The sequence below is a fragment of the Pelophylax lessonae genome, assembly GCF_965119305.1.
Source record: "Pelophylax lessonae genome assembly, chromosome: 8".
Classification (NCBI taxonomy): domain Eukaryota; kingdom Metazoa; phylum Chordata; class Amphibia; order Anura; family Ranidae; genus Pelophylax; species Pelophylax lessonae.
In genome coordinates, this window is record NC_138775.1 from 83,784,909 (window position 1) to 83,803,261 (window position 18,353).

Here is an 18,353-nt window from a genome sequence, read left to right on the forward strand (position 1 = left end):
TTTGTTATTGTCTACCTGGACGATATCTTGGTCTTCTCTTCCTCCCTGGCCCAGCACCGAGAACACGTTAAAAAGATACTCCACCGACTCCGGCTACACAGGCTCTACGCAAAACCCGAGAAATGCGAATTTGAACAGCAGAGTATCCAATTCCTCGGGTTAATAATCTCCTCTGAAGGGGTCAAAATGGACCCTCAGAAGGTCTCCGCCATCCTGGATTGGCCCGCACCGGTGGATAAAAAGGGGATTCAGCGTTTCATAGGATTCGCAAATTTCTACAGGAAATTTATCAAGGGGTTCTCTTCCATCATCGCCCCTATTACCCTGCTCACCAAACAAGGTACCCGCTTCCACTGGTCTCCCGAGGCGCAAGTCGCATTTACAGCCCTGAAGGAGCTGTTTACTTCTGCTCCTATCCTCAGCCACCCGGATCCCGCCCTGCCTTACATCCTTGAAGTTGACGCCTCGGAAATCGCAGTAGGAGCAGTCATCTCCCAGCGTCAAGGCCTCAAGGACCTGATTCATCCGGTAGCTTTCTTCTCCCGTAAGCTTTCTCCTGCGGAGAGGAACTATGATGTAGGGGATCGGGAGCTCCTTGCCATCAAGACCGCCCTGGAGGAGTGGAGGTATCTATTGGAAGGGGCGGCACATCCCATACTCATCTACACGGATCATAAGAACCTGGAGTATTTGAGGACGGCCAAACGCCTGAGACCTCGCCAAGCAAGGTGGGCACTTTTTTTTTCCAGATTTGCGTTCCATATAACGTACCGACCGGGTTCCAAGAATACGAAACCCGATGCTCTCTCTCGAATGTACGACAGTTCTAAAGAAACCATTGTACCTGACACCATCTTAACCCAAGGTAACTTTCTGCTATTACAGTCTGACCTTCTTACCGCTCTGAGACAAGCCACAGTAAATGCTCCCCATCCTGCTGGAACTATACTGGTACCCAGAAATGGACTGCTATGGAGAGGGGATCAAATTTTCGTTCCAGAAAGTGCTCGTGTGTCCATCCTAGGACTGTGTCATGACCACCCGATGGCTGGTCACTTCGGGATCCATAAGACCCTGGATCTTGTGCAGCGCACGTTCTGGTGGCCCGACTTGGAGAAGTGTTGTAAACAATATGTTTCCTCCTGTACTGTTTGCACACGAAGCAAGGCAACCCGAAATAAGGCATGGGGCCTGCTCAGACCACTACCAGTCCCTGACAGACCATGGAAGATGATTGCCATGAATTTCATTGTGGAACTTCCTCCATCAGACGGTTATTCTGCAATCTTCGTGGTAGTAGACCGTCTGTCGAAAATGGCTCACTTCATACCACTAAGAGGTACACCCTCCGCGCTTGAGACGGCACAGGTCTTCATCAGAGAAATTGTAAGACTTCACGGGGTCCCAATGAACATTGTGTCGGATAGAGGTGTCCAATTTACTTCTCGCTTCTGGAGAGCGTTATGTGATTCACTGAAAATCAAGCTGTCAATGTCCTCCGCATACCATCCCCAGACTAACGGGCAGACTGAGAGGACCAACCAGACCCTCGAGCAATATATCCGATGCTTCACCACCTTTGTTCAAGATAACTGGGTCTCGCTACTTCCATCAGCAGAGTTCGCATACAATAACGCCAAACACTCGGCTACAGGTCAGTCCCCATTCTATGCCAACTACGGGTTTCACCCATCTTTCTTGCCCTGCTTTATTCCTGAATCTACAGTGCCAGCAGTCCGGGATATCTTGGAGTTCCTTAAGGAGAACAACAAAATCTTACAGGATGCCATGACCAAGGCTCAGACCTCCAATAAAGAGTTCTTTGACAAAAGAAGGAGAGGTGAGTTGGTTCTCCAGCCCGGCAACCTGGTATGGTTAGCCACCACCAATCTCCGATTGGCATGCCCTTCCAAAAAACTGGCACCCAAGTTTATTGGCCCATTCCCTGTGAGGAGAAAATTAAATGAGGTATCTTACGAATTGACGCTTCCCGATTCCCTCAAGATCCATCCAGTCTTCCATGTTTCACTCTTGAAACCTGCAGTACCTGACTCCTTTCCTGGTAGAAGTTCAGAACCACCTGCTCCTGTCACCATCAACGGGGACGAAGAATTTGAGGTGGAGGCCATCCTAGACTGCAGAAGGCGGAGGAACCAGCTACAATACCTGGTTAAGTGGAGGGGCTACGGCCCCGAAGAAAATTCCTGGGAACCGGTACAGAATTTCCATGCCCAGGACTTAATCCGGAATTTCTTCCGCAACCATCCCCACAAAAGGAACCTTTTGGGCACCCGGAGGTTGCCCTTAAGGGGGGGGCAATGTCAGAGACTCAATACCCTGCGCAGGCGCTGTTAGGAATGCTTCCTGAGCACACTGATGTGCTGTCATGAGTCTCCTAAAGGGTTAACCTAGAGCAGACTAATTGCTGTAATTGGCAAACAGGCTGCCTTATTTAAACAGCCCAGCAGCACTGCACTTTGCTGTGTTGTCTTCAGCTCTCCTGTATCCTGTGCCTGTTATATCTGCTGTTCCTGTTTACCTGACCCGGCTTGTCTTTGGATTCTGATTACCTGCTGCCCGCCCTGATCTTGGCTTGTCCTGACTATCCTCCTGTCTCGTCCTGATCTGTTTACCTGCTATCGGCTATTGTTCCTGGATCTGTTCCTGGCTCTCCCAGGGAATCCGGGGGGCCGCGACCTGGTGTTAGCAAGCAGCCAAATCCATCCCCACCTTCTGGGGCCCTGGTGAAGACCGGCTTACACTTAGACTCCGCGCCTCTGGTGAACCTGTGCCACGCCAGTTACCCGGTAAGCCACTCCTCTTACGTCAGGCTCTGCCACGTTACCCCGTGACACCTGCCTTGGACAAGGTAGAAAAAAACAGGGGATGAATGTCATCTTCAGCTCATGCTTGCAGGACAGGAAACACAAGAACTGAGGGGAAGCTGGTGGGCAGCCTTTTTAAATCTATCTGTGCTTGTGTTTCCTGCAGGAGGAGGAGCCTATCTCTCATGTGACTGTTCTGGAGGATGACTTGGGAAAAAAGTGTTGTGTCCACTTTTTTTTGCGTATTCATGTGCAACAAATTTAGTATTCCGCTGTATTGTAGGTGCCTCTTACCCCTGAAGATGCTTTTTACAGGGAAACACGTTGGGTGGGCCTGAACAGGCGATGTCTTTATGCACGTTGGTGGGAATCCGGCGGTGATTACTGTTTGTTACATGCCTGTGATTGTCTTCTTATTGTAAACACATTACCTTATCAAAACTCCATGATTTTAAAAATACTGCACTATGGTGATACCTTCTTGCTTTCAATCCCTTTGTGCTAAGCACATTTACACAGCATCGTACCTAGATTGAGTGGTGTGTCTGAACATGTGGTGCTTTGGGCCAGCAAGGCACCTCTTGATCTCTAAGTGGGATCAATGTCTGTGGAAAGGAGTTTACCTTACACGTGGGTGGTGTAATTCCTTGGCACCCTTTATTCCTTTTGCACTGAATGTTTTTCATCTCACACTTTGAAGTGTATATTCTTATCCTTTGGGATTTTCCATCTTGATTTTGGACTGTTCAGCAGGATATGTATCCATCTGTATGGACATTATACACATATTTGCCTTTTGTTTTGCTTTATTCACTTTTAAAATATTTGTCTGTCACTAAATAACACACATTCGTATATTCTTTTTTTATTCATATTTGAATTGCCGATACGCACCATTTTCCCATCTGTATGGATATATACACTTTATATGTTTATTTTTATTTTAAGTTGAGGGTGAAATATCATATTATAATAATGTATATGCTTTATGTACTTTACTTCTAAAATAGTACTTAATGGCACTATTGCAGGTTAATTGAATAATGTTCATTTATTTTTTCATGTAGATTCTATGCACTAAGCTTACACTATCGGTACTGTCTCATGGTATAGTAATAGTATATAACTTCATTGTATGCACAGTGCACCCACATTCGTTGCAATATTCCACTGGTTTGTTACTCTTTACACCCCCCTTGTGGGCTCAAAGACAAACTCATAGACTAACCCAGAAGGCCACACACAACTCTCATCTCCCGGAGACCATATTTTACCTGTCCCCCCCCCCCTCATTCCACCGTAGACTGAAGGACATGTTAACACACAAACACTAGGGTCACATTAACACTTTGCATTATTTGTGTTATTTGCGTTTGTGCAATGTGGTGCAATTGATTGACGACTTCAGGACCGGAAGATTTTACCCCCTTAATGACCAGGCTATTTTTTGCAATACGAAACTGCTTTACTTTAACCGACTTTAATGCGACGCTGTACCCAAATAAAATTGATGTCCTTTATTTGATCACTTTATTTATATATCTTCTGTCTGTTGTTAGAGTAGATTAGATATTTTGTCCCCTCACCCTATAGCTACAAATTCTGAAAGAATCCCTCTGCACACTACTACACCCGTTCCAGCAAACTATGCAATGTAAAACAGAGATATTTAGTTCACATATAGTCCATCCAGAATTTGTATTGTTAATATGTGGTAACACCCCTTTTGCACCTGATAGTTTCAGCACAGGTATATGCTTCCTCTGTTGTAACGCAGGTCAGTGACCAGACCTGAACCTGGTAGCTTCCCCTCACCTTGTGTCTCTATGCTCCGATGTCCGCTGGTCACTATCGATCTCCCGCTGGAGAGGGAGAAAGGCAGACGGCTGATGTAAACAAAGCCGTCTGTCATTCTCCCTGATGTAACTGCAGAGACTATATGATCCTGCTATGTAGGATCATATATCTCTGTGGTTACATCACAAGCCACGCCCCCCCACAGTTAGAATCACCCCCTAGGCATACATTTAACCCACTGATCACCAATAAAGTTAACCCCTTCCCTGCCAGTGTCATTTTTACAGTAACAGTGCATATTTATAGCACGGATTACTGTAGTGATGTCACTGGTACCCCCAAAAGTGTCAAAAATGTCAGTCAAGGGTCCGATCTGTCCACCGCAATGTCGCAGTCCCGCAAAAAAAAAAAAAATCGCAGATCGCCGCCATTACTAGTTAAAAAAAAACAATAAAAATGACAAATCTTTCCCGTAGTTAGTAAACGCAATAACTTTTGCGCAAATCAATCAAAATACGCTTATTGCAAGTTTTTTTACCAAAAATATGTAGCAGAAAACAAATTGGCTTAAAATGTTAAAAAATTATTATTTTTACATTTTTTGGGGGGGAATTTCATATAAAAAAAAATGTGACAAATATTGTTATTTTTTCAAAATTGACGCTCTTTTTTTGTTTATAGCACAAAAAGTAAAAATCGCACAGGTGATCAAATACCACCAAAAGAAAGCTCTGTTTGTGGGAAAAAAAGGACGTTAATTTCATTTGGGTACAGCGTCGCACGATCGCGAAATTGTCCGTTAAATTCACGCAGTGCCGAATCGCAAAATAGGCCCTGGTCTTTGAGCAGCCAAATCCTCCGGGGCTTACGTGGTTAACTAAATTATACGCCACACTTTTGAGTTTTTTATCCGATTCATTAAAACAATAATCGGAAAACTAATCGATTATGTGAGTACACCCGTCACATTTTTGTAAATATTTTATTACATCTTTTCATGTGACAACACTGAAGAAATTACACTTTACTACAATGTAAAGTAGTGAGTGTACAGCTTGTATTACAGTGTAAATTTGCTTTCCCCTCAAAATAACTAAACACACAGCCATTAATGTCTAAACCGCTAGCAACAAAAGTGAGTACACCCCTAAGCAAAAATTTCCAAATTGAGCCAAATTAGCCATTTTCCCTCCCCGGTGTCATCATGTGACTCGTTAGTGTTACAAGGTCTCAGGTGTGAATGGGGAGCAGGTGTCTTAAATTTGGTGTTATCGCTCTCACTCTCCCATACTGGTTACTGGAAGTTCAACATGGCACCTCATGGCAAAGAGCTCTCGGAAGATCTGAAAAAAAAGAAGCTTAGGGTAAAGGTGATGGACTGGCCAAGCATGTCTCTAGACCTAAACCCTATTGAGCATCTGTGGGGCATCTTCAAACGGAAGGTGGAGGAGTGCAAGGTCTCTTAACACCCACCAGCTCTGTGATGTCATCATGGAGGAGTGAAGAGGACTCCAGTGGCAACCTGTGGAGCTCTGGTGAACCACCTTTCCCAAGAGGGTTAAGGCAGTACTGAAAAATAATGGTGGCCACACAAAATATTGACACTTTGGGTCCAATTTGGACATTTTGACTTAGGGGTGTATTCACTTTTGCTGCAAGCGGTTTAGACATTAATGGCTGTGTTGAGTTATTTTGAGGGGATGGCAAATTTATACTGTTATAATATGTAAACAGTATTCAAACCATACATGTGAGGTATCCCCGGGATCGTTGGAGTGAGAGCAATAATTCTAGCCCTAGACCTCCTCTGTAACTCTAAACTTGTAACCTGTAGAAATGTTTAAATCGTCGCCTATAGAGATTTTTAAGTACCAATGTTTGTCGCCATTCTACGAGCGTGCACAATTTTAAAGCATGACATGTTGAGTATCTATTTACTCAGCGTAACATTATCTTTCACATTATAGAAAAAAATTGGGCTAAGTTTACTGAGACAGAGACAGATCCTCTTTAATGAAAGATCTGGGGGTAAAAAAAACTCAAGATCATTTACCTTTAAAAGCAAAAGAAAAAAATTGACATTTTGACTTAAAAAAAAAAAAAAAAATCATTTGTTTATGCCCGAGAACTGGAAGTGACGTCAGAGGTCGCTCCAGTCCTTCAAGGGCATAGGGCTGAGTGAGGACCATCTTGCTCTCACTCAACTTCCTTCCCAGCAAATGGCCGCATCGGATCACTTCCGGGCATTACAGACGGCTCCGGTAAGCCCAGAAACTACCATGAAGCAGCAGGAGGGGGGCATCCCTTCAAATTACTGGCTCTTGTGACTCAGCTTACAAGGGGCAAAGGCTATGAGCTGCATTATGGGATTATTTCTGTCGGCAAACATTGAAAGTTTTTGGTAAAAAGTTTGTGATTTGCAAACCTCAAGAATACTGGGATTCTGTTACCATGGGTCTACAGTGGATCCAGATCTCCCATCTACAGTCTACCAATTTGGCCATGACTGTCAATATTAGACAATAATCCCATGTCTTTGGGTCGAGGCAGACAGCCACTGAATAGTAACTTGGGGGGGAACATCCAAACAATTTGCAAAGTATAATTTAATCCTGTTGTTCCCTTCTGATGTTGATGGCATTTGTCTCCATTGCTCTCCTGATCGCTTTTCCACAGCCAAGCATTTCTGTTTATCTGAATGCCATGCCAGAGGTGTGCCAGAGGGTGCTCAGATGTTTTCCCATGGCCACCTTTAAATGTTTTTTTCAACCACAAGGGTCACTATGTGTTTGTGTATGTCTGTAACTTGATGATTTCTGATCTTAAAGGCAAATATCTGTCTGTCCTTTAACAAGTTATAAACTAGTAAACATGTCTAAAATATGCAAAATATATTCTTGTAAATTGATGATTTTGACATGGATAGCATGTATTGAAAAAAAAAAAAAAAAGTACACCTACCCAAAATAAGCAATGCAAGCTATACAATGGGGGTGTTGTGGGTACTGGGTCTCCCATTTCAAGCAAAACAATAATGACTGGCCAGAACCGGACACACTGTAACTATATGGGTGATTTTATTTTGACTGTTTTGCTTGAACACAAGTTCTTTATTCATTAAAAAAAATTAGATCTCTATTTCAAGATAACATTTTTTTAAAAACTGCAGGACTTTTCACATTTACCATAACTTAGGCATGCTATTCATACCCAGTCCAAATCTTTCCCACTGGCCTATTGCAAGCTACCTATGGTAGCACAAGTGTTTTTATAGGCCACTATTAAAGGGGTTATTCCGGCCAAATACAATACAAATGACAATGCTGCTTCACAACTTCACTGCAGAATAAAAAGCACTGTCAACCTATTAAAAAAAGTGGAATAAAAACACATCGACTTGTGGATGAACAGGTAATAAAAATTGTTGCATGATTATTGATACTGATAGACAGCAGCATTTGTCATTTTTTTATTTTGCCGTTAGTTATACCTTAGTATCTCAAGGGATTAGTCAGTAGTAACTGATGGACGAGGTGTCAGACCCCGACCACGTTTACCAACTTGTGACAATTAGCTGGTCAAACTTACACTGCGCTGTCACTGATATGCAACAAAGGCACTCTCGGCCTCACCCTGCACAAAGATTTTCCAGCTCGTGGGACCAAAATCACTAGCCACATACTGAGAGCGATCATTGCAGGAGAAGGTTAATTAAGCCTTCATATCCCTCATATCAAATCACTGCCACCAGATAGCCTTCAGCCTATCAACCGTTCACAATATTAGCAATAACAATTATGATTTAAAAACTAACATCTGTAACACACACGGTCACCAGACAGGTATATCTAGAGATTTACCATGTTGTAGCGCTCTTCAAAGAGACAAGACAGGTATATCTAGATATTTACCATGTTGTAGCGCTCTTCAAAGAGACAGGGATTCTTTAAGTTCTGTGTTTTAGAGACAAAATAATGATTTGGAAATATCATTTCATTTATTAAAAAAAAAAAAAAGTTGAACAAAAAACAGGACAAACAAAACCTTTTGGTTTAAAAATGAAAATACTTAAAAGCAGAACGACACTGTATCTGAGCACCACAAACCAAACAAGCTATTTAATTTTAATATTCAAAGCAAACTCCCCCATCCATGTCTCCATGATTTATTTTTCAGAGAAATTATTTAGAAAAACACCCCCATAGCATTTCTGGCTGTGGCCATCTTAAGTAAGGGCAGAGTATTCATTTACTTCCTGGAATCCATCTGTCCTCAGCTCAGGCATGCAGGCCAGGGGGGTTTGCTTAGCTGAGAAAACCCCTCTTCTCCTCCTGAAGACTTCTGGGATGTATGACATCATTTGTCTAGGCATGGAAACCAGGAGGAAATGTAAGAACTGTTTAAAATAAGTAAATATGATATACTTTCTTATCTATTTACTAATGCTAGCAGCATAAGAATTCAAAAGAATCAATGTTGATTGGGAGAGTGAAGTTCCATTTTAAAGTCCGGTTGGCGTAGTCCAATCAATGAACAAGATGGTTCAGTGGCTCATATTAGTCTAAGCAGGTGTTCCAAGTTTTGATAGTAAAAAGAGAGCTGTAGACTGTGGTCATGTAGTGAGCCTCCTACAAATACAGTTTTCTATAGGTATTAATATCTTTAAATCCCTACAGGCTCCAGTCTGGTGACTTGTATAATATTGTCCAGCATTAAAATACCTTAAAAATGAATCCAAATATGATTTGTATTGAATGGCTATTTCACCTAAGAAAGGTGATGGGCCTAATCAGCTCCAATACCTCTTAAAATCGTGGCATTTAAGCTTAACCTTCTACAGGACTGGCTATCCAGCCAAGCTCTCCTTGCACAGACCTGGAATCCAAAAGGGTAACTGAAAGAAAAGAGCAGAAACCTTCTTCTGGATATTTTGGTCTAACCTAATTTAGCTGCCCTCCTAAATGCCAGATTACCAGACCTTCAATTGGACCCAACCTGCCCAACCACGTTGTGATGAGATTGGACAAAACAGCAGGCAACCAATCGTGCAACCAATGATCACACTGTAGTCTATGCTGCTAGATATACAGTTTCACTCAGTCTCAGTCTGAGGCCGAGAGGGATAGGAGCCCAGCAGTTGCCATTATTCTGACCTGGAGGGTCACCAAAGCACTACTGGTCTCTTTGCCGTAAGGTAGTTGAGACCCATCATATCTGGTGAGTTTACATCATACCCTTAATATCTGCATGATTGGATATCCTGTCCCATTGGAGGATCCAGCACCAAGCACCAGCACTTTTTTCCCTTTTTTGGCACTTTTTTTTTGGAATATTCACCATTGAGTCACCTATGAACTATTTTGAATATCACTCAGCACTTTATTATCACAGTGAATTGTTGGACTTGATTTTGGCACAATAATTATTTTAATTATATTATCCTTTATGATATCTATGTTTTAGGGGCACAGCTCATTTTAAAGTTTTAGAGATTTTTAGATATTACTATATTGCATACCTACTCCTATAGCTCCCTGCACACACCAGCAAGCGCTATATTTTCTCATCTAGTTTGGGATTTCCTACATATTCATTTAAGCTTAAAATTGTTTCTAATAAACTGATACAAATGAATATGTTTTTACTTTGGCTGTACTGTTGTTATCTCAGAGATTATGAAATATGCTGTAGTTTGATTCTATCAGAAAAGATAGCAATGTGCTTTTGCCAATTACTCCAGCTAAACTATTTATGATGGGGAATTATAGAAGGGCATATCTGCTTACCTTTTTGATATCATTTAGCCCCAGGGTATGACATTTTATTGCATGCCATGTACTCCAAATGGGGTTATTTGTGATAATCTTCAGATGTGTATGATTAGCAGACATTAAGATGATAAGCAAACCCTGACAGAGTGTCCCATGCCAGACTTCCTCCTCAAGACCTCAATTAGATATTTACAGCTCTGGCAAATGGTTGTTTGTTATGTCTGCTGGTTTACGACCAGTAGAATAATATTTGCTATTCCAAAGTTGAGATAGAAGATACTTTAAAATTCCAGACCTTTGTAGAAATGTGACTTATAGGTTATAAGGCTATGGAGAAGCACTCCTGCTATTATGTAAAGGAATTCACTGGTGTTGTGTCCCTATTTTACAAAAATATCATGGCCGACATGTTTGCCTGGCCCACTCAAATAGGCTTTTGAGGAGCCAAGTAAACATTATCATTACAGTACCATTTATAGATAGATTGTGAAGTCCATTTTACTTGTTAAAGCATACTATACTCACATAGGTCTGCCATCCATGTCCCTCACCCTTGCTGTTACACATTGACTGTTGCATGACAAGAGGAATCCTATTATTGTATATGGGGCCCGTTCACGCAATGTGCGTCTGTAAAACTTGAGAAAAAAAGGTGTCATGGTACATTTTGGGCCTCAGACTACAAGGAGAGAACATTAAAAATGCATTCAAAAAGTGAAGGCGTAGGAATTGGGGCGTGGGTTAAACTGAGGTGCAAAGGTTCAGAAAGCGTGGGTTGAACTGAGGTGCAAAGGCGCAGAAATCGTGGGTTGAACTCAGGTGTAAAGGCATTGAACTGAGATGTGAAGGTGCAGAAATTGGGGGGGGGGATCAACTAAAGTGTGAAGGTGCAGAAATTGGGGGATCAACTAAAGTGTAAATGTACATGAACTAGGGCTGATCTGGGGTCTGAAGGTGCATGCATTGGTGCTGAACTGGGGGTCTATTGGTGCATCAACTAGGATGATCTAAGGTCTGGCAGTACATAAATTAGATACAATCTCAGGTCTGAAGGCACAGCATTTGTGCTAATCTAAAATCTAAATATAACTGTGTGTGTCTCAGTTATTATAATATTAAATACATTAGTTTAACTTGCCATTAGCAGTACAACTTTCAGTGAAAACATTTAAAACAAAGTATATCACTACAGGGCGCGCCATTTGCCTAATGGTTGTAAAAATGACACCTAATGTGGAAAAGGTAGCTGACACCCATTCTAGACTGTTATTTGAGTGGCAGATCTGAGTCTACAGGGCTTGCTGACATCACATTCAAGATGGCGGTACCCAGCACCAGCCTCAGGGCTTTTGGATGTCTACACAAGGAAAGGCTTTTACAGGTAAATATCATACCGAAAATAGGTTAAATGCAAATAAAATCTTTTAGGAAGATTGTTGTTGAAATGAATGGTTTGGCAACCAGGTCTCTTTAAAGTGGAAGTAAACCATCCTATCATTTTCAGGAATGGAAGCTGCCATCTGTTTAATTTCAATTGCCATGATGCTGCACATGTGATCAGATATGACACCAGTCATTGGATGATTTGACAGTTTGGTTGAGAGCACAACCAATCTGACAGTTACATTCCCAGGACGTGCCAGGAATGTAACTGTTTTTTGAAACTGTTAAAACAATGGTTTTAGTTCCGCTTTAGGAACACCTATATGTAGTTTAAATCAAATGGCTGTAAATTAAAAGGCTGTATCTGTGCTGTAAATTCATAGTAACGAATGCACAGTTGGGGCAGGGGCAAAAAAACTATTTGCATTGCATCCCCCCCCTCCCCCCATTATCCTTAACCACTTAAGCCCCGGAGGATTTTCCTGCTAAACAACCAGGGGGTATTTTGCGATTCGGCACTGCGTGACTTTAACGGACAATTGCGCGGTCGTGCAACGCTGTACCTAAACAAATTTGACGTCCTTTTTTTCCCACAAACAGAGCTTTCTTTTGGTGGTATTTGATCACCTGTGTGCTTTTTACTTTTTGCGCTATAAACAAAAAAACAGCGTAAATTTTGCAAAAATAACAATATTTTTCACATTTTTTTATATGAAATTCCCCCCCAAAAAAATGTAAAAATCAAAATTTTTTAACATTTTCGGCCAATTTGTTTTATCCTACCTATGTTTGGTAAAAAAAAAATCGCAAAAAGCGTATTTTTATTGGTTTGTGCAAAAGTTATCGCGTTTACTAACAAAGGGAAAAATTTTTGTCATTTTTGTTGTTTTTTTTTTTTAACGTGTAATGGCGGCGATCTGCAATTTTTTTTGCGGTACTGCGACATTGTGGCGGACAGATCGGACCCTTGACTGACATTTTTGACACTTTTGGGGTTACCAGTGACATTTCTACAGTAATCAGTGCTATATATATGCACTGTTACTGTAAAAATACACTGGTAGTGAAGGGGTTAACTTTATTTGGGAGGGAGGGGCTGTGTGTGTCCCTAGGGGCGTGCTTTCTACTGTAATTGGCTGTGGCTTGAGGTGTAAGGACACTGATCAACGGATCTACATAGTAGATCCGTCTGATCAGTGTTTTTACACCGAGGAGAATGACAGGTGGCTTGTTTACACAAGCCGCCTGACTTTCTCCCTCTCCCCCGACGATCGCCGAGTGACCGGCGGACATCGGGTCCGCCAGTCACACGCGCGGGGGGGTCCGTGACCGTGCGGGAGCGGGAGCGCGCCTCCGGCGGCGCGCGCTCGCTCCCCAGACCCTCCCAGGCTAGTGACGTTAATTAACGTCACTCTGCCTGTGAGGGGCTGACCGCCGCAGTAAATTTACTTGCGGCGGTCGGCAAGCGGTTAAGTGAGAAAAAGCCCATTATTTAAGGGATTTGTGATGGAAGTGAAACATGCAGATGTTTCTGTTAGAAGACTCTCCTGTGTTTGCTTATAATAAACAAACTCTTGTAATATTCTTGATTTGTTCTAAAGGACCTTAGGTGCTTTTCCATCAGTTATTAATGAATCTTGTATTGCATATATACATAGAAAGAATTCGCGATACCCACTGATGTTATGCATATTACATTACTCTAACATGCTTTCATCCCTCTCTTCTTGTCATTATACTGAACAGATAAAAGACACTAACCTCATATAAATATTTGCGCACACATGAACCAAGACTAATACAAATAAACAGATGATTGATGTGCAGGTATTCACATGAAGAATGCAATATTTACTTATTCATAGTGATAGATCAGAAATATTGGTGTCTGTATAAACCCTTAGGCAAAACACCAGATGGCGAGACTTCCTTATGAAATAACATGGCTTGCCACAGCCTGTGTGAAACAGTCCTTGTATCAGTTGATGATAACAGAACGTATTAGTCACAATGCTGCCACAAATGACATTCTGATCCAAAAACACTGACAGAGACTAAGAACTCATCTACGATCGAGGTTACACTCTATACACATTAACAAGACAGGAAAGACTAACACTCCGTGTGCCTGAACTGATTGTGCCAACCTATCCACACAGCACAACACTATGTGTCACAATGTGAAGTCTCTTCACCTGCCCCGTTAGGAGGACGAAACCTGTGGAGCAAGCAGCGGAATGTAGCTGGCAGGATTTTTGGTCTACAGATAATTTAAATTCAACCCAAAGCCTCAGGATTTCCTTTCTACTAAGCAAGCACTCCCAACCCATGTCTGAATTTGGCATACTAAAGAAATCAGTATTTAATGAGGCAGGGCGAACCACAATAAGTGGAAAGTGCAATAACCCATAGTAGCCAGTCAAAATACAGCTCAACTGAAATGACAACAGCAAATTGAAATCTGACCAGTTATATGGATAACAGCACTTAACAAATAGTGATCACCCTTTGTGTTCTCATTAAAGGGTCAATCCACTCAAAACAGATATTTCTGTTTTTTTGGTAGAAGTTGGACAGTTAAACCTCTATGTCTTGAATACTCTATTGGTAAGATTCTGTGCTTGAGTAACTGGGTCTAAACATGCTGTATCCATTATGATGGGTTTCCACTGTCCCTGCTAGATGTTTTATTTATTTTATAATATGGAGAATAGAACAAGATGAGGCGGAGCATAAAGATGGTGGAGAGGCAACACTCACAACACGATTTTTCTTTTAGAATATTCAAAACACACTTGAAGTCAGGGCCCATCATGCTTCACCAATAACTGAAATATCACTTTCTGGTAGATACTTTAAATGCCATTTTTTTTTTTTTTGCAAGATTGCAAACAATTTGAGGATGTGGACCCAATACTGGGCAAGATTTAACTAACAGAATTGTAATCCCAGTATGAAAACTAAGTTATCAAATGAAAGAACAGATATAACATATGTTAGATCAGTGATGGCGAACCTTGGCACCCCAGATGTTTTGGAACTACATTTCCCATGATGCTCATGCACTCTGCAGTGTAGTTGACCATCATGGGAAATGTAGTTCTAAAACATCTGGGGTGCCAAGGTTCACCATCACTGTGTTAGATGTTTCTCATCTCCAGCAAGATTTCCAGCCCTACCCTCCATGCAGTATTGGATCTACCATTCCATTTTTAGTAGAAAAATATAATTTGGAAAAGTCAAAGCCTCTAAACATAAAAGATCCTGATGTTTAAATATTGGCAAAAGGGAAGTGCTAGGCATTGCTCAGCAGCCAATCAAATCCAAGCTGTGATTTTTGCAACTGCATTTTCAAAGTGATGTCAAGTGTAACTGGTCACAATGCAACCAGTTCCTGGTGCAGCATCCGGCGATTTCTGTACATGTTTCACATTTTTGCTTTGCTACTGCATTTGAACAAACAACATCAAACAACCCAAAAAAAAAACATTCTAACAGCACCAAAAGAAATGACTGTTGTAAATAGACACATACAGTATTATGGAACAGTCTGTAAAGAAAGAAGCAATGTAAAATTCTTCCAGTGAGCAACACAATACATTTGGAATATCTTGAATGTTATACTAGGATTCCTGAGATGAAAAACTGTACCATTTTCTTTGGAAATTAAATTGATTCTTAAATATCTCCGGTCTTTAGGTTATTCTAATATGGTTTGTTGACAGGGTGATCTCTACATCTTACGAATAATATTAATCACTTTTGGAATGTTATTGTTCCGCCACAACAATTATTGGTTTATTCTTGTTTTTTTTTTAAGGTAGTGTGTTTTAGGTGTGGCTTTCTATGTCCTGTTATTTGTGGTGAGAGATACAAGTTGTTCTTTACTGCTTTATAAAGGGATACATCATTCGGGTCTATATTGTTATCAATGGTAATCTTGAAAATGGAATTACTTTGAAAAACATATGCTGGTATACATGGAATATGTATAAAATATGTATCTGTGGCTTTATTATTTACAAGGTGTGTTTGTGGTATATTATTAAAGTTGTTATTTATTGCTTTTAAATGGCTATATCAATAAGATCTACAGTATATTCTTATCAGTGGTAATCTTAAAAACTGAACTGCTTTGAAAAACATATATTGGTATATAAACAATATATATGGAACATGCATTTGTGGCTTTCTTGTGTATTGTGTGTCTTTATTATGTGATATTTGAGTTATTTACTGAATTTAAAGAGCTACATCAATCAGATCTATACTTATGAAATGGTTATCTTGAAAACCGAATCACACCTAGCATGTATGAGATGCATATATTGGTAGAAACGTAGAAAGTGCAATCTGCAGCACCTCATATATTTATTAGGAGAGTTACAAACTCATCAGAATGACAGTTTCAGAACCGGTTAGGATCCTTCATCATACCGTGTTCCTATATATCAGAGATCTGTTTTCTGCTCTGCACCTGAAGGATTGTATTACAGTGCGTGTGCTGTCCTGACCAGTCTGTGCCTCTGCAAATATTGCTCTATAGGAAATATGTTTAGAAAACCTTTTTTGCCCTGCTACTGCCCAATACACTTTTGAGTTGCTCTGGATCATCCATTTTTTTTATTATTATTATTATTCCACCCCAGCATCAACATGAATAATCAGTTAATTACAGGCTGCTCTCATGATAAAGGTCTCCTCCTCAATTCAAATAGTAACCACACAGAGCCACATGAGCACAATGACACCAACCACACAAATGACACACCTAACACAATACCTGATCTGTTACTTACACTGCCCCCTGGTGGAAGAGAAGCTAATTCATTGACAAATGGTAAAAGAAGGTAGAGATAGAACATGTATGGTGGGGGGGGGGGGGGGGGGTGTAGCAACAAGTGTCAGGGCGCCCCCTAGCTCTGCCCCTGAGAATGCCATCAGGTGGCAGTGAATGGAGAAGATTAGATTAGACACTCACTTGTCATTCTCCTGAATGGAGCCCAGGGAGGTCCCTCCAGGGACTGGATGCTGTAGCCTGCAGGTAGCCAGGTGCTTGCTGTGCTCCTCCTGGATGCTGCTCTTCTCATTGTACAGGGTGCTGACTTGTTCCTCCAGCTCATCGATCCTCTTCTTCTGCCTCTCCAGAAGCTCCTGCTGGGTGTCAATGATCTTGTTCAGCTCCTTCAGGTATTCTGCTGCCCGGCATGGACTTTCTGCTGGGGGCTCCATACTGAGAGGGGCCCCTCTTCTGATTCTTCAGGGGGGGTTCCTAGGGCCACATGACTGCTGGTATTACAGGCTGAATGGGGCACAGCACCCCAATGACATGTCAATGAATGATTCCACGGCACACTTCCACAAGCTGCGCACCCCCAAATGCTCCACAAGTTGCACCCCCGTTCAGGAACTGCAGACCAGTGCACCCCACAGGCATTGCTCCCCAATTCCAGTCACAGGACCCGGCGAGAGGAGCACAGCCATGACTGGCGGTCCGGGGGAGCTGTGACAGATGGAGGTGAGGGGGGTGAAGCTGCCCACACTTCACTAACCTGTCCCTTCAGTGTCACTGCCGGCCGGGCGGAATGGTGTCCAGGGAGCCGCTGCTGAGGAATGGGATGAGACTGGAAGCCGCGGCTGGTGCTAAGGAAAGGCTGGATCCCCTGGATCCCTCAGCGGCGTGCACGCTCTTTGCGTGTGCACGATGCACTCTCCTCACACTGCACGTGTGATGTGTTTAGTGCAATGTTATCCGGGCTCTGCCTGCCGCTCACTTCACACACACACTCATACAGAATATACATACAGAATATACACTCATACAGAATACACATACAGAATATACATACAGAATACACACTCATACAGAATACACACTCATACAGAATACACACTCATACAGAATACACATACAGAATATACACTCATACAGAATATACACTCATACAGAATATACATACAGAATACACACTCATACAGAATACACACTCATACAGAATATACATACAGAATATACACTCATACAGAATATACACTCATACAGAATATACATACAGAATATACACTCATACAGAATACACACTCATACAGAATATACATACAGAATATACACTCATACAGAATACACACACATACAGAATACACACACATACAGAATACACATACAGAATATACATACAGAATATACACTCATACAGAATACACACTCATACAGAAAACACACTCATACAGAATACACACTCATACAGAATATACACTCATACAGAATACACACTCATACAGAATACACACAACAAACACATTGTTGCTTTTTTAATACAAAATTACTAAACGGCTAAATGAATAAAAAAAAAGGTCCATGTGAAAAAATAAAAACACACACAAAGGTGCATTGGGTGTGCCAGAATGTTCCTTTTTCTGAGGAGAAATGGCCTTCACCCTGACCCCTTTTGTTGACCAGGCCCAGCAGACCCCTCTTCTCATGGCCGTCTCCAACTTCAGGAATCATTTTACCTGAAAAAAATGACTTTGGTCCAGCTTGGTGTAATCTCAGGGTGCACTCACTCTGGCCGGTTAA

The 18,353-nt window shown here is 41.6% G+C and overlaps 1 protein-coding gene across 3 annotated transcripts in view; it reads right to left on the minus strand.

Moving 5' to 3' along the window:
* IQSEC1 (IQ motif and Sec7 domain ArfGEF 1) overlaps positions 1-17,446 on the minus strand; it is a 1,344,709-nt gene extending 1,327,263 nt beyond the window's left edge. The window contains exon 1 of one of the 3 annotated variants that reach the window (XM_082266155.1): positions 16,758-17,443. In XM_082266155.1, coding sequence (XP_082122281.1) covers positions 16,758-17,008 — 251 coding nt within the window. In that variant the 5' untranslated portion in view covers positions 17,009-17,443. Of the gene's footprint in view, positions 1-16,757 lie in introns of all 3 variants that reach the window. The other 2 variants (XM_082266158.1, XM_082266156.1) reach the window with 2 other exon arrangements.
* Positions 17,447-18,353: the final 907 nt, after the last annotated feature.